The sequence below is a fragment of the Marmota flaviventris genome, chromosome 6 (genome assembly GCF_047511675.1).
Source record: "Marmota flaviventris isolate mMarFla1 chromosome 6, mMarFla1.hap1, whole genome shotgun sequence".
Taxonomy (NCBI): domain Eukaryota; kingdom Metazoa; phylum Chordata; class Mammalia; order Rodentia; family Sciuridae; genus Marmota; species Marmota flaviventris.
In genome coordinates, this window is record NC_092503.1 from 122217766 (window position 1) to 122243057 (window position 25292).

The 25292-nt window shown below is 35.8% G+C and overlaps 1 protein-coding gene across 1 annotated transcript in view; it reads left to right on the forward strand.

Moving 5' to 3' along the window:
• The window catches only part of LOC139706138 (phosphatidylinositol-3,5-bisphosphate 3-phosphatase MTMR3-like), an 82029-nt gene that overhangs the window by 35321 nt on the left and 21416 nt on the right, over positions 1–25292 (forward strand). The window contains 6 exon segments of the mRNA XM_071613835.1: positions 4656–4745; positions 5112–5137; positions 5139–5226; positions 15797–15879; positions 18339–18505; positions 25151–25247. Of these exon segments, the coding sequence (XP_071469936.1) occupies positions 4656–4745; positions 5112–5137; positions 5139–5226; positions 15797–15879; positions 18339–18505; positions 25151–25247 (551 nt within the window).

The following is a 25292-nucleotide window of genomic DNA, read 5'->3' on the forward strand; positions in this document are numbered from 1 at the left end:
CCCTTTGAATTGATTTGACCAAATTTCAAGGATTGTAGTAAGGGAAATATATTTTCAATGACTATAAATACTAGCCCCAAGAATAGTGTATGGACAATACTGACAGTAAGAAGACCGGTGATTACTTTTACGTTTTTTGAACATGAACACTATATATATAGATTTAGTTCATAGGACTTAATTGGTCAGCAGTCTTCTCTTATGTGCTTTAAATATTTATATTTAATGTTGACTTCTCCTCTGAAGTATGTACTTAACTTTCTTACCTGCATAATTTAGCCTGTAGCAGAAACCAACCTGAAACTGTGGTTGACTGATCCCTTTTCTGGATTTTGCAAGTGACCCTGCTAACTTTACAGAGCTAGGTGGAGCCAAAGAAATACCAGATTCTACATCACCTGGCATTCCTGAGTAATACCAGGAAATCAACAATGTGGAATGCATTTTTTAATACTAATGAATAAGTGCATATATCCTAAGCAAAATCTGTTCCCAGCTTTTTATCACACCACTACTTTCCAGTTCTGCCTCTTCCCAGTTTCCCTCCCTATTAACTGTGTCAAGTTGGGTTTCTTTTTATACCTGTAAAATCACAGAGACTATAATAAAATTAGGCAGTTAGTTAGTTGGTCCTAATGTTAATTAAATCTTTGAGGTTAAATGCAGTTCTGTGTAAAGCCCCATTTTTCTTTCTTTTTTAAAATATTTTTTTAGAGGTTGATGGAGCTTTATTTTATTCATTTATTTATATGTGGTGCTGAGAATTGAACTCGGTGCCTCACACTTGCCAGGCAAGTACTCTACCACTGAGCTACAACCCCAACCCAGGGGGACATTTTTCTGAAGCCTTATAGGTAATATGAGCTGAGGCAGTATTTTTTAAAAAGAGCATTTATTTGATTTAAATGAAAATAAGTACTTCATGTTCTTGTCTTGCTGGCTTAATTGTCAGTTCTCATATGTTGAAAGCAATTTTCTTTCAGTGTTCAGTAGCTACTTTGGTTAGGTACATTAGTCTGGATTAGCACCAAAGTGAGTGTGCTAGCAAGAATGAATAGGTAAATGGCTTCTCTTTCCTTTTTTTTTTTTTTCCTTTTTACTTTTCTTTCTCTTTTTAAAAAGCCTGCTACATTATTTCAATTCTGAGCTGTTTTGAGGGTCAGTGGAAAACTGGGTCAAGGAATCACATAAAGAAATAATGAGTGCCTCTGTAAAATGATCTTAAAGACAGTAAAAGTTTAGGCCTTATACATTTATGTGAGTTAAAAAGCTAGTTAATGTGATGCTGAGAAGGTATGTTTAAAGTGTACTTTCAGGTAAGACTTTTTAAAAGCTGTCCCCTCTCCCTCTTTTATAGCATTTCCTACCTATTCCCTGTTGGTTCATGAGAACATTTTTTCTTGATTCGGGATGTTCTCTCTCTCTTTTCCTTTTATTCCCTTTAAGTGTAAACATTAAGCCTTCTTTACGTCAAGAGATACCTTTCATAATGAAAGTAGGATTTTTTTTAAAACCAGTACTTATGGTAGAAAAGTGGGTTCTTTTTTAAAAAAATCACTTCCCCCTGTTCTTTCACTCATTAATTGACTTCAAACAAAATGAGTGGAAAGGCATAATATAGTGCAGATCAACACAACATTTTTCTTTTTTTGTATTATTTTTTTTAATTTGTTTTAATTAGTTACACATGACAGTACAATGACCTTGACATATCATACATTTGAATCAGATGGGACATAATTCAACATTTTTCATTTAACAAGTTATTTTGGTGTTTATAGGAGTGGAGTCATTTACAGACTTTAGTACACTTTAGGTAATTACTCTTTCCGAGACCACTAAGCTCTGTCATATCAGCCTTATTAAAGTGCATCACTTAATTATTTTTTTAAAAAATTTATTAGTTATTGATGGACCTTTATTCATTTATTTTTTTATATGTGATGCTGAGAATGGAACCCAGTGCCTCACATATACTAGGCAAGCACGTTACCATCGAGCTACAACCCCAGCCCTCATTAAACATTTTTATTTTGGCTACATAAGAAACAAAAGTTGTTTTCTTTTTTTTATAATTTTGCTTTTAAAATTATTTGATTATCAGCTACAGTTTCTTAACAATTATCCTGGGATGCTTGTAATCCTAGGGAAATATTTTTTTTATAATAATAATAAAAGTGTATTTAATAATGAAAGTTTCATAATTTTTCATAGCATTTTATAAACCATTTGTAAAATTATATTTTTATAATTTGAAGCTATTTAAAAATTTTAAATATCAATCTTTTTTAAAGGCCCTTAAAAAGCTCATGTCTCCAAATAAAATGGTTTAGTCATTTTGTAGCAAAGATTGCTAGAATGATGGTTGAGGTCATTGTTAAATTCTGAGTGGCTTTTTCTGTCATGGATTAACAATAGGAGAATAGTTTTGGGACAAGTTTGGCTTTTTCAAATTATACAGCTTTAATTGTTACTTAGTATTAGAGTGCAGTCTGGAATAGAAGTTCTGAAACCCTTTGGTCTCAGCATCTCTTTTTACATTGATAAATTATTAAGGACTCCCAAGAGGGCTTGTTTATGTGGGTTATGTTTGCTGTGTTTACTGTAATAGAAATTAAAGCTGAGAAATCTCTCAAATGCTTATAAATTCATTTAAAAGTAAGAAATTACATGGCAATATAAGTATTTTTAATTAAAAATAACTTCTTGTCCAAAAATTGTGTAAATTTTCTGATCTCTTTAATGCTTGGTTTAATAGATGACACATTCTCATATCTACTCTCACATTCAATCTATTAAAATATGTTTTATTTCAAATGTGAGGAAAATTCAGCCATACATAAATAGGTAGTTAGAAAAGCGAAGAGTATTTTAAAAGTGTTTTAGATAATCACGTGTATTTTCTTTTAATACTACACCAAAACTTGACAAGTGGTAGTTCCTTAATTTAGTTGCAGTGTGAATCTAAAACTATAAGTGAACCTCTTTGTTCTATTTTAACCGTTTTTGATCTGTCTTGTAATTTTTTGGCAGGTGTGTGGTTCTGGGGATCAAAACCTGGGCATTGTGTGTGCTAGGCAAGCACTTTACCCCTGAACTCCAGCCCTTATCTTGCACTTTTATCCATGCGTGATTTAAAATATCATACATTGGTCATTAGGAAAATAATAGGTTCATTATGCAATGCAGGTCTTTTCAACTGTTGACATATAGTGAATTTTTAAAACATCATATTTGATATATCACACTGATTTTATCACAAAATTTTTGAATATTGGAAAGCTATCAAATTCATGGTGGCAGATGACAGGTTTTCCAGTATTGTAATTTTTGCATAAAAAATATATTGTCATTTGGAAAAAAAGATCTGCCATATGGCCAAGTCTTAATTTCCACAATTTGTCCATCAGTTATTCTTTCAATTAAAAATTGTGCATAAAAAATGGCTAGTTCATTGTTAATTGAAAGTCACATAGATATTTTTCCTTGAAGCAACCATAATATTTCAGTATAATTTTCTCCTGCCTTTTCCAAGGTCATTTTTAGTTAAATTGGTATGTCTGCCTTGATTGTGCTAAGGTGCTCAGTTTACCCTTCTTATTCTTTTTACAGTATTAGAACAAGTGTCAACACAGTAGGAAAAAGGCAGATAATGCCTTAATATTATTGTAAAGTTGGTTTTGACCTCATAGAATCTGCAGACTTCACTTGAAGAACCACACTGATAAAAGTAGTGTAATCTTATGGTTTTATTTAACAGCAACCCTAATCCTAAGTATTGTTTATACGCCCCCCCCCCCACCCAGAGGAGATTTATAACATTGTGATAAGTAGCATGTGCTAAATGTTCAGTAAGTAGTGGTTATAAGTTGAACATGATATGGTTTTTGCTGTTTTAAAAACGGTTGTGTTAAAAAAATGTATGTATGTATGTATGTATGTATCAAGTCCTGGGTTCAACTCCCAACACTGCTCCCCTCTCTCCTCAAAAATCTGTGTAAACAGATTTCACTATCATTTTGAGTCAGGCTTTCTAACACATTACATTTCTTTTGGGTCTTCCTGTAACATTACTTTTTAAAATGTGAATTAAATTGTAGTGCAATTTAGATGAGAAGTTTTTGTTCTCTTTTGAAATTTCCTTAACAGAAATAGATTTATTTGGGAATATAAGGCAGATTAATTTAGGGCTGGTATTCATACATGTTTCAAATTTGAGAAATTTAGTTGTTACTTTCTCTTAAATATTCTTTCAAGATTCGATTGATGAAAATTTCACATAAAAATCAAAGGTGACACAAAGGCTGGAGTCCCAATATCTCCTTCAGTGGCAGATCCCACTGTGTCACAACTTCCTCTCACTAGGCCCCACCTTTTAAAGGTACCACCACCTCCCAGTAGCACCACAGACTGGTGGCCAGCCCTTTAACATATGGACCTTTGGAGGACACTTATCGAAACCATAGTAGCAGTTAATATGTTGATGGAACAGTTTGGGGAATTAATATTTTTTTCCTGCATTTTTCTGCCTATTTGCCTTGGTCATTGGGCTCTTACTGTGATTATGTGAGAAGACATGGCAGAAAAACTAAATATAGATAACTAGAAGTTTTTGAAGTTATTTATTTAAAAAAAAAATTTTTTTTTTTTTTCAGGATGAAGAGACTCGGCACAGTCTTGAGTGCATCCAGGCCAATCAGATCTTTCCTAGGAAGCAGCTGATTCGGGAGGATGAGAATCTTCAGGTAATCATAGGCCACTTTGGATTGTAATATGTATTTAGCATCATAGTAATGATGTAGCAGAGCTAATGGATTAAAGGGATGGACTTATAAACATATATTTTTTTTAAGCCATACCTATAGAAATGCAAGCTGGAAACCATTGTAGCAAGACTTATGTTCTTAGAGTATCCTTCCTTTAGGAGTCCAGGATTTGAATAATTACATTTGAATTAGGTGGGTATAATCTCATCCTCTTGACTTATGTACTGTACTTTAAACCTGGATGACTGTCCATTTAAAGAGGATGCACTATCTATTCACCCGACCTTTGTTTAAAGACTTGGCCTTAATTGCTTCAGAACTCTGAAGAGTTTCTTCATTTTGAAGGTTCCTTTCCTTGAACTTCATGGAGAGCACAGAGTATGTGGGTCGTGCTGAGGATGCCATCATTGCCCTTTCAAATTATAGACTTCACATCAAGTTCAAGGAGTCTCTTGTTAATGTAAGTGATTACTAACTACTATCTCTAAGGTTTAGACATAGAAAGTTTAAGTTGAAAAAACTTTGTAGTGTACTCAGAGACATACAGGATTTGGGTGTGTGCAAGCATTGTGTGCTCTGCTTTTCTCTGTTTTGCACTTGAAGGACAATTCTTATGCCTTATTTAAAATGATGTATTTAGTTGTCAGCTAAGGTGTTCAATGTTTAGTTAAAACTGAATAATTTTCACTAAGTAATGCCTTATGTTAAGCTTTATAAAAGTACAGAGTCTGAATAAGCTTTTATTCCTCAATTGTTAGTAGTTACCAACTACTTCCTGGGCCTTAATGTCAGATGATATGTGCTTTGAGCTCACTGCAGACTCATTATAGGATGAAGTTACTCTAATGGCTCCTAAGTGGTATAAGTATAGATGTTAAGTGCAATGTTTATTTGCATAATGGACCATATATTACCTATATTACCGAAGAAAAGGAATTCTTAAGGGTATACTTACCCTTTTTCAATTATGAGGGTCTTTTCAGTGAACTGGATCTTTCAGTGTACTGCTGTCATTTAGTAGATTTAAATGAAACCCACAGAGGCACAAAAGTTGTACTTGCACAAAACAAATGCATTCTTCATTTGCTAGTATTGTGGTTTTCTGCATGTCAGTGCTAGCGCAGAGAAATATATTATAACACCTAATAAGAGGTCAGTATTATATCCCATTCAGATTGTGTTTTGGTTTTCATTTTGTGGTTCTTTGAGATCTGTCACTTTTATTCATTTTACTCACCAGTCCAAAAGTTACCCAAATCCTCTTTGATTTACCATGAGTCAGTGGCTGCCATTTTCTTAGTATGTGTTATCTAATTTAATCTAATCTAATCTCTTTTTGTAGTTAAGTGCTGGGAGCCATTAGCCAAGTAAGTAGGTATGACAATTTCCTTGCCAGCGTACCCCATGTTGCAGTGACATTGAATGTAGGTGACCTTGCTCAAGGACCAAGGCAGATTAGGGCGTTCCTGGTTTAGGTTCCAGGTTTAAGGTTTAAGATTATTCCTGCTGGGAATAGGGCGTATCCTGCTGCCTGAGTTCCCCTTGAGTTCTCACGGGATTCAGACAGTATATTTTTGGGAGACAGAAACCCAGTGGAGGTGGATTTGAGAGAGAACGTGGATTTCCCCAGAACGTGTTTGTAGACGGCTGGTGTGAGTTCGGGAATAAAGAGTTGCTGTTTGAATCTACAAGCTGTGTGGTGGCTCGTGATTGTGTGCCCAGCCAGACTGGGGCATTTGTGCCCAGCCAGACAGTGGCATTTGGCGTCCCGTGCGGGGAACTTCTGAAGATTAGAGGTAAGTGAAATTTCTCACCCTTGAGGAAGAGAGAAAGAATGGGTGAACATTTCAAAAAACAATGTGTTATCGTTTTGATTTATTTTGTTTTTATTTCAAGTTGCCTGTTCCTAGAACTTTCTCAGGCAAACTGGGGGAAATGGTTGACTCAAGGTTTGAAGTTGTTCGCCTCCGAGGAAGAAAAATTGTTAGAGGAAAGAGGCACCCCAGTAAGACCAAGAACAGTTAGGACATATGTTGATACAATACAAAAATGTAGCCCATGGCTTTTTAAAGACGAGTTATTAAGTATATCAATGGGACCATCATGGTATCCTGTAGAAGGATTTTTCTTCAAGAAAGAGATGGCTAGTTCTGTTTACTACACTTGTCTAAGATCTTGGTTTTTACAGATATCTGATTAATTTACAATGCTAAAGTGTTAAAATATCAACCACTAAATATAAAATCAAGTACTCTTTACTTATTAAGTTCCATAAGGTAATATATTTAAACATTATGTGTGTTTTCATAAATTGGTAAATGGAAAAAGGTTTAATATTGCTTTGTGTCTGTGTCTTTGCTAAAACAAGGTTACTAAGAGTTAAGATTCTATCGTGTAATTTATATACAAAGAGTAGAAAAATTTTCAGTTGGGTTTCAATTATAGTATTATAGTATCATAAAAAAACATGAAAGTCTTTCATCTTATTAAAGTGGAGTGATTTGTCTAAATCAGAAATTTTATAAGAGTTGTTTCAAAATGTGAATTTATAAAAAGGGTTAACGGTTAAAAAAGATTCAAGATGTGGAAATATATTTTAATATAAAAGGTTAAAGGAAAAAGAAATGTTTCTAGATGAGATAATCTCTGTGTGGTAAAGTAAAAAGTTGTAAATGCCATTTAAAAAGATTTTGAGGAAACTAGACTTACTTTAAAAGTTTGAGAAAGGAAGAAAGAAGAAAAAGGTATTTGTACATGGCAGATTGAGACAAAGCTTCTCAATGGAGTTTAAAAAAAAAAGCCTTTGGTTGAAGGGCAGCCATGTAAACTAACATTGAAGCGATTTAAACAAAATCTAAGCCTCGTTTAAAAGAGTGAAGTTGTAGGTGGTGAAAAAGTACATTTAAAAGTACAGTATAGATGATAATTGGAAGGCTTTAAAAGGTTAAATTGAAGGTGGTTAAAATGCCTTCATGATGGAGGAAAGATTGCGTCATTCGAAGCCTAGTTAATCATAAAGGCATTACTTAAAAAAAATGGGAAGATAATAGGATAAAAGATATTTAGATAAAGAAGATTAAAAATTTAAAGTGAAAAACTTTAAAGACAGAAGTACAGAAAGGTAAAAAAAGAGAAAAGATGTAGAAAGATAGATTAAAAATTTGAAGTGAAAAACTTTAAAGACAGAAGTATAGAAAGTTAAAAAAAAAGATAAAAAAGATATAGGAAGATAGAAAAGATGTAGGAAGACAATAATTTTAAACACACAAAATAGGAAACAAAAAAACTAAGGAAAAAAAAAAGCAACTAAGGGTGAATGTACAAACCTTAGGGGGGGAAAAAAAACTAGAAGATAGAAATAAGATAAAAAATGGTTGAAAATGTCAAGTAAGGTATTTCAGATAGAAAAATGCAAAAAGCTAGACAACTATTAGATACAGACATATACTTATTAAAGCAAAAAGAGGGAATTGGAAAGGGGTATATATCCCCCATAGATAAACTTAAAATAACCCTTTTTACTCTAAACTTTTTAAATTTGGATTCATCTTGACTTAGTGCTGCGGAAAGACATATGTATCCAAAAAATGTACATAAGCCTAAGGTACTTTGGAAAGATATTCTAACAGGACAATGGAAAGGTCCTGACCCAGTGATTGTCTGGAGTCGGGGTTTTGTTTGTGTGTTTCCACAGGGAGAACAGCAGCCGATTTGGATTCCAGAGAGATTAACTAAAACAATTTCTACAGATTGAAAAGAAGATGATTTGACTCAAATCCATAACAGCTGATATCCAGAACTCCAGCTTGGCCATTCTTACATCTGCGACAGTGATTAACCAGGATGCTTTTTTCAATAGCTATTTTATTATTGCATTTTTCTACATCATAAGGTTCTATTTCTATTTTTTGAGCTCATACAAACCTAGGTTAATGTTTTTCTGATCAGTTTTATTTTTTGACTGTGGAGTTTTTAAACATTGCAATGGAGATTTCACCTAGGTAAAGCTACAAGGCCTTTACTATTTTCTTATGTGTTGTACGTTTGTGTACACTCTTGTGTTTTGTGTTGTATGTCTGTATGTGCGTATGTCCATATTTCTTATATGAGGAGCACTCATGAAAAAATGGATCCGAATTGTTATTATTTTTTTTATTCACGTGATTTAAATGGTTTAATTTAAATTAGGTAAACAGCTGTTAAAGATTGTTTTTAAAGGTGGTTAACAGATCTGTTTGTTTACTAATTTAAATTAGGTAAAAAGCTGTTAAGGATTGTTTTTAAAGTAGGTTAACAGATCTGTTTGTTTACTTTCACCTTTCCTTTTCATTATATTTAATAATTCTTTTCAGGATAATGTCTCTTTAGCATCATTGCCAGAATTCCTATCTTCATCCCAGTGCCGGTGAAGACAAAGATACAACCAGACTACAGCTTCTATGATAGCTATCACAGTAAACTGTATAAACTGATGCATCAATGAATATAACTCAACAAGTAATGCTCAATCAAGGAGTTAACTTACTTTGGGAGGAAACGGATTTTGGGAGGAAATGGACATATTGATAGATTCCTCCGCTTTGAACTGCTTGCAGAACTTGCCTGGACTATGTAACTATCGTTTGGTGCAGCGAATTGTGGTAATGCTGGCATATCTTTGCTGATGGTGTCACTAGTGATGCAATTTTTCCCAAGGAGCCGTCAATTGGCTTGGTGTCGTAGCATTTCTGTATCCTCCTCCCTTCTGCTAGTGATGGTCTAAAATTTGGGGGCCAATGGCTTATGCTGGACCGGTAGTCAGTGACGGGTATGATCCAATTGCAGTGGTATCAACCTAAGACAGGAGGCTGACGCCTAAAGGTCAGTTTTCCGATGACGGGTAAGAACCATATGTTGAATTGGACAACCTACCAGGCACGGTCCTTAAGCCACATTAACCTCACTCCCCCACTGGCACCAAGGCCAAATTTGGGGGCCAACAGAGGTGAGGCAAAGAACCTCACCCCCCCACTGGTGCATAGACCTATCCACAAGTATGGCTGTATGCTGGACCGGTAGTCAGTGACGGGTATGATCCAATTGCAGTGGTATCAACCTAAGACAGGAGGCTGACGCCTAAAGGTCAGTTTTCCGATGACGGGTAAGAACCATATGTTGAATTGGACAACCTACCAGGCACGGTCCTTAAGCCACATTGCTTGTTGTTTAATTAATCAGAAGGGGGGAGATGCTGGGAGCCATTAGCCAAGTAAGTAGGTATGACAATTTCCTTGCCAGCGTACCCCATGTTGCAGTGACATTGAATGTAGGTGACCTTGCTCAAGGACCAAGGCAGATTAGGGCGTTCCTGGTTTAGGTTCCAGGTTTAAGGTTTAAGATTATTCCTGCTGGGAATAGGGCGTATCCTGCTGCCTGAGTTCCCCTTGAGTTCTCACGGGATTCAGACAGTATATTTTTGGGAGACAGAAACCCAGTGGAGGTGGATTTGAGAGAGAACGTGGATTTCCCCAGAACGTGTTTGTAGACGGCTGGTGTGAGTTCGGGAATAAAGAGTTGCTGTTTGAATCTACAAGCTGTGTGGTGGCTCGTGATTGTGTGCCTAGCCAGACTGCGGCAGTTAAGCATTTATGTCCAGGAGCCCTTTTGACCTGAATTCCTCTGGATTCTAGATTTGGGCTACAATCTTAGCTGTTACTTTTAACTGATGGACAGAAAATTGATGTATGTGTCAAATTCATCAAGGAATGAGGCAATACTTATCTTCCATACCATATAGCATTATGATCAGGAGGGTCCATTTGGATTTGAGTGTATGATGGAAAAGAAAAGGTGGAAATTCTAAAATTTCAGCCATCAAAAATTTCCCGTCATCTACTATGGAAGTAATAATTAATAGAACTACACAATTTAATTTTGTTTTCTTTCAGTGTTTTAAATGGATGGAATCAATGAAGTTATTTCAGTAAAAGTAAATTGCATGTGAAAATGATAGAGTTTCATGTCATTGCATTTTCCCATGCCATACTGTATTATCAGCATTTTGGGTTTTAACTGGTTTTAGATCTATTTTGGGAATGGTTGGTTGGAGAGTCTTGCCATTCACTATCTTAAAGCCCTTCAGTGTTTCTTTTCTGTTTCTAAGATGAAAATCAAATTACTTTGCATGATGTAAGACAGTGATCTTTGAGTCCCTGCTAGCTTTTCTATGTTGTTCTTCCCTCTTCTCACCTTTTGTACTAGTAAAACCAGCCTCCCTGGACTGGTCAGTCATACCTCATATTTCTCTTCAGTGTTACTTCTTATCTCTCCCTTGTTTCCTGCTCAGCAAACTTCTCTTCATCTCTCAAAACCCACTTCAGGTGATAACTTCCTCTAAAAAGCCTTGCTCAGTCCTCATTCCTTTCCTGACAGTTAATTATAGTTATGTGGCCTCTTCTTTATCTTGAACATATCTTTACAATATTTACTAGGCATATTGTAATTTTTTGGTTTTCATCTTTGTATCTCCAGGATCCAGCTTGTTTCCTGATGTTTTGCTATCTAATAGATATTAAGTTAATTGAAGTTACTATGAATTTGAAATAGACATTGAGCAATTTTTTCCCCTTTTTGAATTTATAGTTCATTTTAAAACAATGTATTGCTATGGGAATAGGCCTGTATATTTTGTGTGTATGTGTGGTTTTTGTCTCAAATAGTAGCTCTATGTGTAGGTTGTTTACTGGAATTATGGGTCCCTTTTACAGATGAAGTATTATGCTTAAGGAAACTTACCACTGCTCTTACTTTTGGACTCAATTCCTCATATACATGTTTTCTCTAGCATTATAATTCTAAGGCTTAGAGCCTACATGCCACTTAAAAGCCCAAAATAATGGCTTTGCACAAAAAGATGGTTGTGCAAAAATATTTTGACATTGTAGTGTCTATAAACACTTCCTATTTAGATAGATCAGCCTTTCTCCATACTAATATGTTAATCTCATCATAGCATTAGATTTTTGGAACCTCAAGTTATTCCAGGAAATAATGACTTCTCCTGCATCAGACGTGGGTGGAGATCAGAGGGTTATTGATAGTGTTGTTTCTCATCTCCCTCCCTTTGTCCTTTCCTCAGCAAATAAATACTTTAGTAAAATATAGGAGATCAAGAAACCCCTGTTAAATATGTTTGATTTGGATGTAATAATCTTTAAGCCATCAGTATCTAAATGTGCCTTTCTGTGTTGTAGCATGCCCCACTTTACATCATTTAGCACTTTAGAAAATGACTTGCCATCAAGTTTAAAAAAGCTACCTGGTATCATGTATTCTTTTGTAATTTCACAGCACATTGAGTAAAATGTGTCAGTATATTTAGATACCATGAACATCATTACCTTAATCTACACATATTCACTAAATATCAAGGTTCCAATTCCTAGGGTAAACAATCTCTGTAATAGAGTTCGTTTGTAACATTTAAGGTATGAATTGCTTCCATTCTTAGTTTTTTTCCAAAACTATATTTTTACATATATGCAGGTATATTTCTTTGAAACTTAGATAATATATAAACAGAGACTGCTTCTCAATCTGCTGCTTCTGAAATCCCAGTAAGGAGCATGAGAATCCTAGGTTTTACTGTACCTGTGCTTGGAACAAATTGGTTTTGAGTGTCAGATGTACACTTTGCAAATCAGCAAAATGTGTATTCTCTGCATGATTTGCTTCCCTGTTCTAGTGGTATGCTTTGATGAGAACAGATTGTGGGGTGAAGATTAAGGTCCTCAGTTTATACGTAAGTGATGGAAATGTAATCTGAGTTTTAGCCAGAAATAATTTGTAAAATCAACATTTGTATTTAAGAGGACATTAAACTTCCATTTTTCAAGTCGATCTGTCAATGCCTGTTAGGAAAAGTGTGGAAGTATAGTAGTTTAGAACACCTTTTCTTTGCACTTCTTTGCATTTTCCTTCAACAATCACCTTCATTCCCCATATTACCAGGAGGAGGTTATTGTTAATACTTAAGTATATTTTGGCTTAGCATTCATATAATAGTTGAGGCATCTGAAATCAGGCCTGGAAAGAGATAGCTTGCATATATGTATTTTTCCTCCTCTGATTAGATTGGGTGCCTAGATATTCCATTTTATTTTATATTTTATCATTAGAATTATTATTTTTACTGTGTTATTGTCATATGTACAAATTAATACTTCTCATTCAGATTATGAAAAGAGTGCTTGTTTTTAAAAAGGTAGAAATTATTCCACTTCTAAATCCTGGTGCTTGAAAATAATACACATGCATGCACACACATACACACACACACACAAAGAATGAATTCAAGAGTTAAACTAGAGTATGATGATGTCAGATCCCTCATGAATATGACAGTACTGTGGGTCTTTAATACCTATGTATGTCTATTAAATTTTTAAATTGCTTCTTTTTTGCTTTTGTGGATTGATGCTCTTGGGTTTTGGTGCCTGTAAAGTGTAACTTTTGGCCTTTTGAGGATTTGATTAACAGTACCAAGTGTTTTATGCATTGTTTGAGCATGAGTTTGGTGTAATTTGTTAGACCAAATGCACTATAAAAAGATAGAATTACCTGACAAGTAGAAGATGGAAGAGAAAGAAGCAAAAAGAAAATGAGTTGTTTGAAACATCGAATCATTGGTCTGGAGAAGGTTTGAAAGTGATTTTCTATTTCCTTTGCAGATGGAATTGCCTCTGAGGAATCTTTATTTTAAATTCTGTTTTTCTCCTGATGATCCCTGGTGGAGAAACCAAATTTTTGTTTTTGGAAGTAAAGTGAAGGAAATCTCGTATTAAACAGAAGGGCAGTCAGTCTTAGGGGAAGAAAGAAAGTCACACCATATGTGGTCGAAGGAACCTGGGTTAAAAGGCAGCGTGGAATTCTAACCCAGACTTTGCTGCTTGCTTATAGTATATTTCAACCAACCTGGGCTAGGAAATAGACTGGGCTTGAAAATTTGATTCTTTGTTTATGAGGTTGAGTAGTGCATATGTTTAGTCATAGAAATGGCAAGAGATCCTTTCCATAGGTGAGAAATGTTAAGAAAACTAGAGCCATGTGGTAGGTCTTAAAGTAGAAAAAACAGTATAGTTGAATGTCAAAGAGGAAAAGGTGGCAAATTCTGCCTTTTTAGGAGGAAGAGAGGACAAATCAGAGAGGATAAACGGAGAAGTGAAAAAAAGAAGCATTTATTGATACAAAATTAGGTGTTTCTCTTTTAAATGTCCTTGTTCTTGCTACATATTAAACTCCCCTGCATGTGTAAGTTTGCATGAGTATTAAAATCCGCTTTTCTGTATATCTGACTTGAGAACACATTGTTGGTTTTGGTGTCTTGTCTAGTATCTCTAATCTGATTTGAAACATAGAACCAACATTTTTATTATTATTCTATACAACTGCAATGTTAAGATTCATACAAATTTTATTGAATGCACTTTAGGTAGCAGATATTTTGCATGCTCTGGGGGGTTTTAATTCTTATTCTGGGAGTTTGGACTCAGGCCCTTGGGCTCTGGTCCAATAGTAGAAATGTAAAACTTGTCTATTGTTTGTAATAATGTAGCACAGGCTGAGAACATTCTCCCAACAGCTAATAGCATAAGTGTTTTTTACCTTTTCTAGCTATAAGGAAAGGCAATTGAAGAGGACCTGGGATGCAGGTGACTACTGGGAGAGCAGCCTCTCTGTGTCGATTTTTAAAACTATCACTTCACCCCAGGTCTTGTACATGAGACCTAGTAAATTGTGACCATCTGAAATTTAGAAAGCAGAGGCTGGTGGCATATAAGGGGTCTGGAGGTTCATTCAAGGAAGCCAGGAAGCAGGCAAATTTTTAATTGGTAAAATTTTAGAAAAACAAGCCTGGAATTCAGGCTTCTCATTTGCCTGTCAGCTAGCCACTTTTTGTGGGGGTGGGGGCAGGAGTGGGGTTGGGGGTGAGTGGGGTTGGGGGTGAGTGGGCAAGGTGGAATGAGAATCCAACAAATTGGTCTTGAGTGTCAGATGTACACTTTTTAAGCCATCAGTATCTAAATGTATAGTTGGAGTACATTTAATCAATAAATAAAGTGATGAGAGTCTATTACAGGGCACCAAAAGGACTGGCCTGAGAACAAATCAGTATCATCTTCTAATCTGTATCTTCTTAATCTCCATGTTCCTTCTTTATAATTTATCTCTACTGACATTTTTGATTTCTTTTCCTTCTTAGATGTACAGGTCTTGAAAGAATTTTAGCCACATCGGCTGCAGTTTCTCACAACACCTGTGTTCAAGTACACTCTGTTGATCAGATCTTCAGGGGAAGAACCATTACAGCCTGCTCAGATCTCTCAAGCCCTACTTGGCAAACAGGGTTCTTCAACTGGTCTTTTGAAGCAAGTTGTACCTACTGTCTTGACCACTGTGTGACCTTCTCCCTTCCTTCTGATTCCTGTGGGTCTATCCTGCTGAGCTGAGAGCTGGACCAGGAGCTACTGTCCTGTCCTCTCTTCTTTGCAACCTACAGGCAGTTCAGACTTCCAGCTTTTTCACAAGCCTCCTTTCTGCCACTGAGCCATAAGCCCACTCCATTTGTCAATATTCCAATAGAGTCTCACTTGCACTGTGTTCTGTGATTCTTTATTATAAGCAAGACTGGACTATTACTCCAGTACCCTTCAGTTTCTGTGTCATTGCAAATCATAGGCAGCAACAAACTGTAGAAGTAGTACTTTGAGAGATGAGCTTGTGAGTTTGATGTTCAAGTGACATAATTACACTATTTTTCCAGAGGTGGTTCCTCCCCTTTGTTCCTCCCCTTGCCATGACATGGCTTGAGGCTATTTATGTAGAATAAGGAAAGCCCTAATTCACTTTGTAGTTGATCACTTGGGTACTATTAATTCTGCTAAATTTATAGGGTTTTTTTGCTTCTTCCCACTGGAGATCTTTCTAATCAGTCTTGCTGGGTACATTGAAGAACCTTTTTGACTAAGGGACTTCATCTTTTTAAATTACAGGTTCCATTACAGCTTATAGAAAGCGTTGAATGCCGAGATATATTTCAGCTTCATTTGACTTGCAAAGACTGCAAAGTTATAAGGTACGTTTGTGCAGCTTGTTTTGTGTGGAAAATGTTTTTTAAAGAATGAAGGGGGCCAGGGTTGTGGCTCAGTGGTAGAGTGCTTGCCTATCATGGGTGAGGCACTGGGTTCATTCCCCAGCACAACGTAAAAACAAACAAACAAACAAAATAAAGATATTGTGTCCATCTACACCTTAAAAAATGAATATATGGTTTGGTAAACGTGGCAAAATATCTTATTGAAAGTAAGCACTGTTAGGAATATTTTCTGAGTAGTTCCTACAATATTTTTTTGAATATTTTGCTTATGTTGACAAATGCTTTATTTTTCATTTGGAAATAATTTCAAGTTTTTTAAAGTACAAAAATAAAAACAGCATAAAAGGTGAATAGTACAACAGGTGAACAACAGAGTCACCTGTAGTTAACACTTTACCCCAGTTTGCTTTATCATTCCCAGAACACTTCTGAGTATTATGATGTGTGTGTGTTTTGGTGGGGGGGGGGGGAGTGTGGGAGGGGAGGAGAGTTTCCTGAACAAAATGAGAGTAAATGACCTAAACATGATTCTAATCCCAAAATACTTTAGAGTGCTTTCTTAAGAATAGGGATGTTTTCTTCCATAACCATGGTATCATTCTCAACATCACAGTTTTACATTGGTAATACTGTTATCCAGACTACTATCCATGTTCCCTTTTTTAAAAAAAATTTAGTTGTAAGTGGACACAATGCCTTTATTTTTATCAATTTATTTTTATGTGGTGCTGAGGATAGAGACCAGTCCCTCACCCGTACTAGGCGAGCGCTCTGCTACTGAGCCACAACCCCAGCCCCAAATTCATGTTCCAATTTTGATAGTTGACCCACCTCATTCAGTGTGGGAATCCAGTGTAGCTCAGATAATAAATACATTTAGTTGCCATAATTCAATAGCCTTCTTTTAATCTGGAACATTTTCCACAACAGCCTTTCCTTGTCTTTTGTGACATCTACATTATGAAGAATATGGTCTTTTCTTTTAATAGAATGTTTCTTATTTTGTGTTTGTCCTAGGTTTCATCGAGATTAAATTGATGTTATACATTCCCAGCTGGAATACTGTGTATTCAGTTGGAATTTTGTATTGTGTCCTTTTCAGGGCATTATTGTGTTGCATCCAGAGGTGAACAGTCTACTTGTCCCTCATTGGTGAATTTTGATTATTTCAATCAAGCCGTCATCTGATTTCTGTGTAATTTCTATATTTTCTTCCTTACAACTAATATAGTCTAGGGAAACACTCTGAGAAAATGTCTTGCTTCTCATCAAAACTTCTCCATAAATTTACCACTCATTGATTATTTTTATCTCATCTAATTTTAACTATAATGGTTGCAGAATGATATCTGAAATGTGCCTTTTAAATTTAGTAGCTCTAGAAATTTTAAATTCTGAACATGGTTATTTTATCCCTTTGACCTGTTTTGAGATACCAATAAGCATTGTATGTCAGCATGTCGATGAGTCAGATTGATTGGGACAAGGAAGAGGTATAAATGCTGTCCTTATTAGTTTTCAAGTAAATATTGAAGTTGCATGTTAGCCAGTGAGATTTGGTTTACTTATGATGATAGCGACTATCACTCATAGTTTTACAAAGTTTGCTTATTAATTACTCAGTCTTAAACCTCAAATACTTAATTGCTAAAAAAACAGTTGGCATTTATTATTTTAACCTCTTAATTGTACATAATGAAAATTGCAATTGATAAGATAGAATTTGTTTTGTTCTGTGCATGTTCACAGCTGAAAATTTCAATGTAATCTGTCTTATTTGTATCCAGACATGCTGATTTGTCCTCATTGCTAAACAGACAAATTTTGATTACTCCCTAGCTGGCTAAAAGTAGTATTTGTGTTTTGTTTTGTTTTTTTAACCTTAGCCTAAAATGTCATAACAAACTAAAAGGACTCTTCAAAATATATTTCTTGAAAGGGACAACCATAATACTGATTGAAGAAGTAGAATGAAATCTCATTCTGAAAGACAATAACTGCAATTTTATTTTAATTATTATAATTAATCCTTATAAGGAGAAGTTTCATTAGATTATCAGATTTTCCAATGTCCAGCTCTCGTCTTTTTTTAATATTTATTTACTTTTTAGGTGTAGATGGACACAACATAATGCCTTTATTTTTATGTGGTGCTAGGATCGAACCTGGGTCCCGCCCGTGCGAGGCGAGCACTCTACCGCTGAGCCACAATCCCAGCCCCAAGCTCTCGTCTTTTTGATATTTTGCACTGCTGGCTAAAAATTTTTGGAACTGTTTTTTTTATTATAAACAGTAGTGAATATGTAAATGATTGCCTTTGATGCTTTCTGTTCAGTTAGTACTTCACTATAAATAGACACTCTCAAAATGGTGCCTTTTCTTAGATTTCATAGTCAGCTGTCATCTGATTATATTCGTACTTGTTTGACTTTACAAAGGTGTCAGTTCTCAACCTTTGAACAGTGTCAAGATTGGCTTAATCGACTGAACAATGCAATCCGACCACCTGCTACAATAGAAGATCTCTTCTCATTTGCATACCATGCTTGGTGCATGGAGGTCTATGCCAGTGAAAAAGAGCAACATGGAGACCTGTGCAGACCAGGTAACCCTTTCTAAAATGGGGCTGGAGGTAACCTTAATACAAAATGGGAGTCTTAGTACTCTTATATTCCAATCAATGTATATTTTATGGATCATAGCAGGTGCCTATTTTCTTCTAATCCTTTTAAGAACATATTGTTGTCAGGGGAAGGGAAGAATAAAAGATTTGGTATTGTGTTCTATACCTAAAAGCAACTATAATAAGGTTCATGGGTATTATGGAATCCCATTTGAAGGGAGTTGTGAGTTTTGTGTATAAGTTTGGGAAGACTTCACATTAAAATGACTTTTGAGCCGGGTGAGGTAGCACACACCTGTAATGTGACTCAGATGACTGAAGCAGGAGGATCATGAGTTCAAAGCCAGCCTCAGCAGCTTAGTGAGGCCCTAAGGAACTCAGGGAGATCTTGCCTCTAAACAAAATATAAAAAAGGTCTGAGGATGTGGCTCAGTGGTTAAGGACCCCTGGGTTCAATCCCCAGTCCAAAAAAAAAAGGCTTTTGAGTAGGCTTTGAAGGTTGAATAGGTGCTCATTGATTAGAGAATGGGGAACATTAGAGGGCAAGTAGCATGAATAGAGGTACACAGGTTTGAGAATAGGGAATACAAAATAGCTTTTTGCTCTCATAGAATTTTCAAGGCATAAATTAGCAGTAGTTTCCCCTTTCTGCCCAAAGATGAAGAAACAAGAAATCCAGAAAGGCAAATTTGTCTTCCTCACTGACAAATACAGAAACGCTGAGCCAGTACTAAAACCCAGATTTCCTGAATCCTCATATAGTCCTTGTCTCTTCCAGTTTCTTTCTCCCTCTGATGTGGCTTTGACCAAGATCATGTTATTTCTCTGCATGCAGTTTTCTGTAAATGTTATGCTCCCATAAGTGGAACTTTGCTGGTCCAACAACAACTCTTCAGTGTGTCTTGAATTTAAAAGCATTGGAAAGTTGTAAGCTCCCTTACTTTTGGGACTTTTTTCTTTAAACCTGAAGTTTTAATACTTAATCTTCAATTTTCGGTGTCTGCCCTGGTCATTTAAAACATTTGAGGCTAAAGGGTCTATGTTTATATTACTTTGTATCCTGACCCATCAATGATGGAAGGGAAGCTTTTGGTTCAGATTCTTGTCCTGTTTAATCAAAAGGCTTATGACAAACATAAGCCTTGTCTTACTTTAAATGATGTTTGATATATACTTTTGCTTGATTCTTATGACTTCATCAATCAGGCAGGATAGGTTGGTATCCTTGTTTTAGGAGCCAAAGAAATGGAGACTCAGAAAAAGGAAAGAAACACAAGAAATGGGGAGCTTAAAGGTAAAACCTGTTGCCATGTTCTCCTACTAGTCAGTAAGCAAGGTAGGACTTAAAACCAGTCCTCAGTTATTGAAAGCCAAGGTGTGGGGTGCTATGGCTACCTAGTGTGAAGAACAGAGGTACCTACCCTCATGGAGCCTCAGGGGCAGCCTCAGAATCCAAAGTCTACTGAGCCTTTCTAGGCTAGTGGAACCTAGTCATTCACAAGAAACAGTCCCCACCTTGAAATTTTCTTACTTTCCTTTCTTGATAGGTGCCCCCTCTTTTTCCTGTTTTTCATTTTTCTTGAGATGCTGTCATATTTTAAATTTATTTTTGGATTTGTTTATGGCTCTTTTTAAGTTTGGAGGATTTTAATGGTAAAGTTTACAGGAAACAAACTGTACAAATCTTATGTGTTATGTTTTCTGAGTTTTTAATCATTGCCTCTTATTTATGAAATTTTTAGTTTCCACCATCTCCTAGGATAATAAATTTATTTAAGAGTGCATCATACTTCATAATGTTATATAAGAATTGTGATTTGTTTAGGATCCCTAACTCTAAAGAGACATTTCCCAATTTGGGGTTGTCAGCTTTTGTCAATAAGGCTTACTTTCTTCTGTCCTTTGCTTTCACTGAAAAGTCCTCATTTAAAAAAAATAAATTTAGTCATCAATGAACCTTTATTTAGTTTATTTATTTAGATGTGGTTCTGAGAATTGAATCCAGTGCTTCACACGTGCTAGGCAAACACTCTACACTGAACCATAACCCCAGCCCCAAGTCCTCATCTTTTTAAGAAGATTTATTTATTCCCTTGATACTTTCAGTTTCTTTTGTATTTAAGCCAACTCTTAGGGTATTCCTAACATGTGCTAAGTCAGAACCCCACTCTTTTTAATTATGGGTGGCTTTGCCTTAAGAGGGGTCCCCAAGTTCTTCTCTTCCTGATAATGTCTGGTTTCTTGGCCATCAGGACTTAGAGATATCTACAGTGTCCTCTGTCTTCCCACAGGCTTATTATACATGTAAGTGGTAAAGTTCTGATTTTGGAGTTCGAAAACCTGAATTTAAACCTATACTATTTATTTGAAAATAATATCAGATAAGTCATTCATCCTTTCTGCACTTGGGTCTCCTTTGTTCTTCAAACTGGGATATTCATACTCTTCCTGTTCGTACTGATTCAGCTGGATGTCCTAAAGAGCAAATCTTTTAATGCTACAGAGTTCAGTTCAGTAAATGTTTTGGGTGCCTCCTATGAGCAATGCTTGTGAAGACTCTTTGAAAGTTATGCAACTTACAAGGTAATGCTGTCATAACCAATGTTGGAGATTCTCTGAGTAAAGGTTACACTTTGTTCCTTCCCAAGACACAGGGTCCGTGCTGAAATCAACCTGCCCCTCTCACATGGAATGTTATTGTATTTTAGTGTCCTTAAGTGTGTTGTATTATGGCTTTTGTCCTTTTATGTATTTTCACTATGGACTACAGAAGAAAAATTTGCTTTCAATAAGAAACAGAATACTCGTGGTATTTTTAAAAGCCAGTTCACCTAGTTCTCCTGTCTCCACCCACTATTGTTGAGTGTTGGTTGTGGCTACAGCATTCATTACTCACCGTTTATGAGCATACCAGACAGCCACATTCTAAGAAGTCATCTGAAAGGTGAGACAACACTTGAGATTTTTTAAACTGATGCCTTTGTATAATCTGCCTCAATATGTGAGATCACAAGCATAGCCTGAGAGGTAATAGTCTTTCAGCAGTTAATAAAGCCTTTTATCAGTTCTTTGCACCTAGCTTGTTAAGAATAGAATGTATCAGAGAGGAGGAAAATGGCCAAAACACACGATTATCTTGGTACTAATATAAATTTTAGTTAACCCAACGATACTGTGGCCATAACTCTAGGTCTTAATCAGCTTTGGAAAAAGTCTTAGCATTGCTATTGGAGTTCAGTGGTGAAACCTGTAAAAGTTTTTACCAAACCCTTGATTCTGTCCTTAGCCCCATCTCACACTTTATACAAGGAGTGGATTCAAAGCTTTAGCTTCTCTCCCATGTCTTTCAGCTTCCTGCTCCTCACTGCAGCTGGCTTCTTGGTGATGGCTCTGTATTAGAGCATTAGTCTAGAGTCTTGAGAGATGATTGGGCAGTTCAACTACTAGTTTAGCATCAGGTGAGAAATGCCCATTAAGTGCCTCTTGTTTTTCCATTAACAGCATATAAGTCTCAGTCTTATCCAGGCTTGAATACAGCCCAGGAAGTATGTACCTAGAGGACTCTCTGGGATCTCTGTACATATAAAAGGGTGATTCTTCCCTCCACATTTGAAAATTTGGAGATGTAGTTTTTACCCCTCTGAGTCTGGTAGGGTTTGCTTCCTCACATGCTGGGTAAGAGCCTATCTCTTTTATCCTAGGCCTTTGACATGTGTGTATTGTGGGTTTTAATACCTAGTATCATCCAATGAGCTAGATTTTGGGGGGAAGAATTTTTTTGAATGTAGATTGATTCTGTGATTATGATAGAGGGAACTTATTTTTTAAAGTAAGTTTTATCTCTAGTGAAACGAAAAATGTTGGATTGTCTATAATTGTGGTATAAGAAATACTAAGCATTAACAAGAGACAGATCCCCATTTGGGAGTGAAGGAAGCAGACAGGAAGAGTTGAAATGGAAATATAAAGTCAAACAAAAACCTTATGGTCACAGTATTTAAAATAAGTTCTGATATTTCAATGTATACAATGTTGAATACATTAAGACATGGGAATGCTGAGGTAGAAATTCTTATGAGGAATATAATATGTTTTATTCACTTTTCTGGCTAAATAAACATAGTGAATATTTAACACAAATTTCAAAAGCTGAATTACTCTTGTCTATAAGATCTGCTGTTAATTTCTTTTTTTTTATTTTTATGTGGTGCTGAGGATTGAACGAGGCAAGTGCTCTGCTACTAGCCACAACCCCAGCCCAGATTTTTTTTAAAAAAGCATTCACTAATAGGTCATGAAATCAAATTGTAAAGAAATGAATTAAAATGAGAAATGTCAAAATGCATCACACACATGGTAAGGGTATTGTTTGTGAAAATCTTTCAAAAATATAAATGTAAAAATATTTTAAACTGTTGTGATGTAAACATCAACGTAATTCATATTGTGGGTCATGATAGTCAGTTTCAAGGATTGTGAAGATCACTGATTTATAGGATAACATAAAATAACAAATTTTCTATGGTCATTAATCAGTATTTATTTTTCTGTGTGAAGATCAGAATTTTGTGCTCTGGATGGTGATTCTAAGCCCTTCTTTAACTATTGGTTCTATGTGGCAAATTGTTGCTAGTAGTTATAGTAGGTTATTGCCAGTGATTGTTTTTAAATCACAAGATCTTTATGTTGGCTAAGATGGAGAGATTAATGTAAAACATCCTTAATAAAGGTATTTTTGCCTTTGCAATATTTTGGACCTGTTACCAGGAAGAAGGAGAAATATCTTTTCTTTCATTACTGAATTTGGAAGTTGCCAGTTTTACAGGCTTTAGATTTTAATTTTTGAATGAAAGGCTTCCTGTTTTGTTCTTCATGGTCAATATTCCTTGCAATTTGTTGACAGATGGCACCCCATTTGGATAGCTTCTTTTTCCTATTTGGAAGCCTACTACATTGCTTCTAAAACTTTTCCAAATGGAGCAGATTCAGCTATTATTTCTCTCTGCATCTCTAACATCATCTTTTTATAGTTCTCCTTCAGGAAACACATAATACCTAGTCTAAGCTCAAGAAAAGCAGTTTAAATGGGAAGTAGTTTTATAGAATTGTCCTTCATTCAAGTAATTGCTGTTTGCTATTCTGTAATTCCTCTCCCAGGGAGAGGAAAGCTTTATGCTTTGATCATCAAAGCAGTCTCTTTTGTGCTTTTATTTGTCATTGTGATTTCTTTCAGCCCTCACTAGCATTTATTTTACAACCTGTAACACCAGGTTGTGTATGTTAGGGGTCTGCTAATGTTTTTGTTTTTGCTTTAATTATTTTATTTCTCTAGCAAATGTGTTTTTAGGGAAGAAGATATTTCAGACTTACTGACTTTTATGTTAGGTTCATTTTTACCTTTATTGTTATCATATGAGGAAAAAAGCCAAATTCATCAGGGCAAAGTAGCCAGATTTTACCTATTTTTGGGTACTAGGAATTGAAACCAGAGGCATTTTACCATTGAGCTATACCCCCGGCGTTTTTTGTTTTTCATTTTGAGACAGGGTCTCCTTAAGTTACTTACAGCCTTGCTAAGTTGCTGAGGCTGGTCTTGAACTTGGGATCCTCCTGTCTTAGCCTCCCAAGTTTCTGTAATAACAGATGTGTGCCACTGAGCCCAGCAATCACTTTAGTTTAGTATTGTGTTTCCTGGTGCATTTGGGTAATGGCAATTGGGATTCCATGACTACTACTGTAGTTCTGTAATCTCAAAGTCTCTAAAAACCAAAAGGCTTCTCTTACTGTTCGATGAGTTGACCTGACCTGATCTGAGCTGACAGGAAACTACTTGTAGCTTTATTAATCCCACGAGGTATGAATTACCCATGTAGTTCACTGAGGGGGAAAAAAATTCAGCAGGGCATGGTGGTGCATGGCTGTAATCCCAGCAGCTCTGGAGGCTGAGGCAGGAGGATTGCAAGTTCAAAGCCAGCCTCAGCAAAAGCAAGGCCCTAAGCAACTCAGTGAGACCCTTTCTCTAAAGAAAACACAAAATAGGGCTGGGGATGTGGCTTAATGGCTGAGTGTCCCCGAGTTCAATCCTTGGTATACAAAAAGAAAAAAAGTATCAATGCTTTATTAGCTCCTGTTGAGATCATGAACCTAAGAGTATAATATATGCACCATCTTAAAATTCAGAAAATTCTCAAGTTCTGAAATGAGACACAGTAGGTTTCAAATGAAGTATTGTAGATCATTATTATTCCTGGTGATCTTGTTAATTAATTTTATTTATTATGTCACTCTGAGTGTGGAAGTATGAAACTGACCAGTATGGTCAAAAGAAGGAACATGTGCTTTGGGGCCAGAGAGATAAGCCATAATTAATCTGTCAGTCTGTTTGTTCTCTGTAAAATGAGCTATGTACTGTTGCCCTCATAGTTGATATTAGAGATTACATAAGTCAAATTTTGCTCAAAATTAAATTTCTTTCCTTTTTCTTTATAAAAATCTTAACTTGGACTTATTTATACAATTCCTGTCTTTTAACATATTTTTAACTGTAATGGAACAAGGTAACCATGCTTTTATTCTGTTTTGCAAAATGATATTCATTTTTTCCTTTCTGCTGTCTGTGGTCCCTAGGGGAGCATGTAACGTCAAGGTTTAAGAATGAAGTGGAGCGAATGGGTTTTGATATGAACAACGCCTGGAGGATTTCTAACATCAATGAGAAATATAAGTGAGTTATGGGTCCCTGTAAACTGTGTTTGACAACCAACACCTT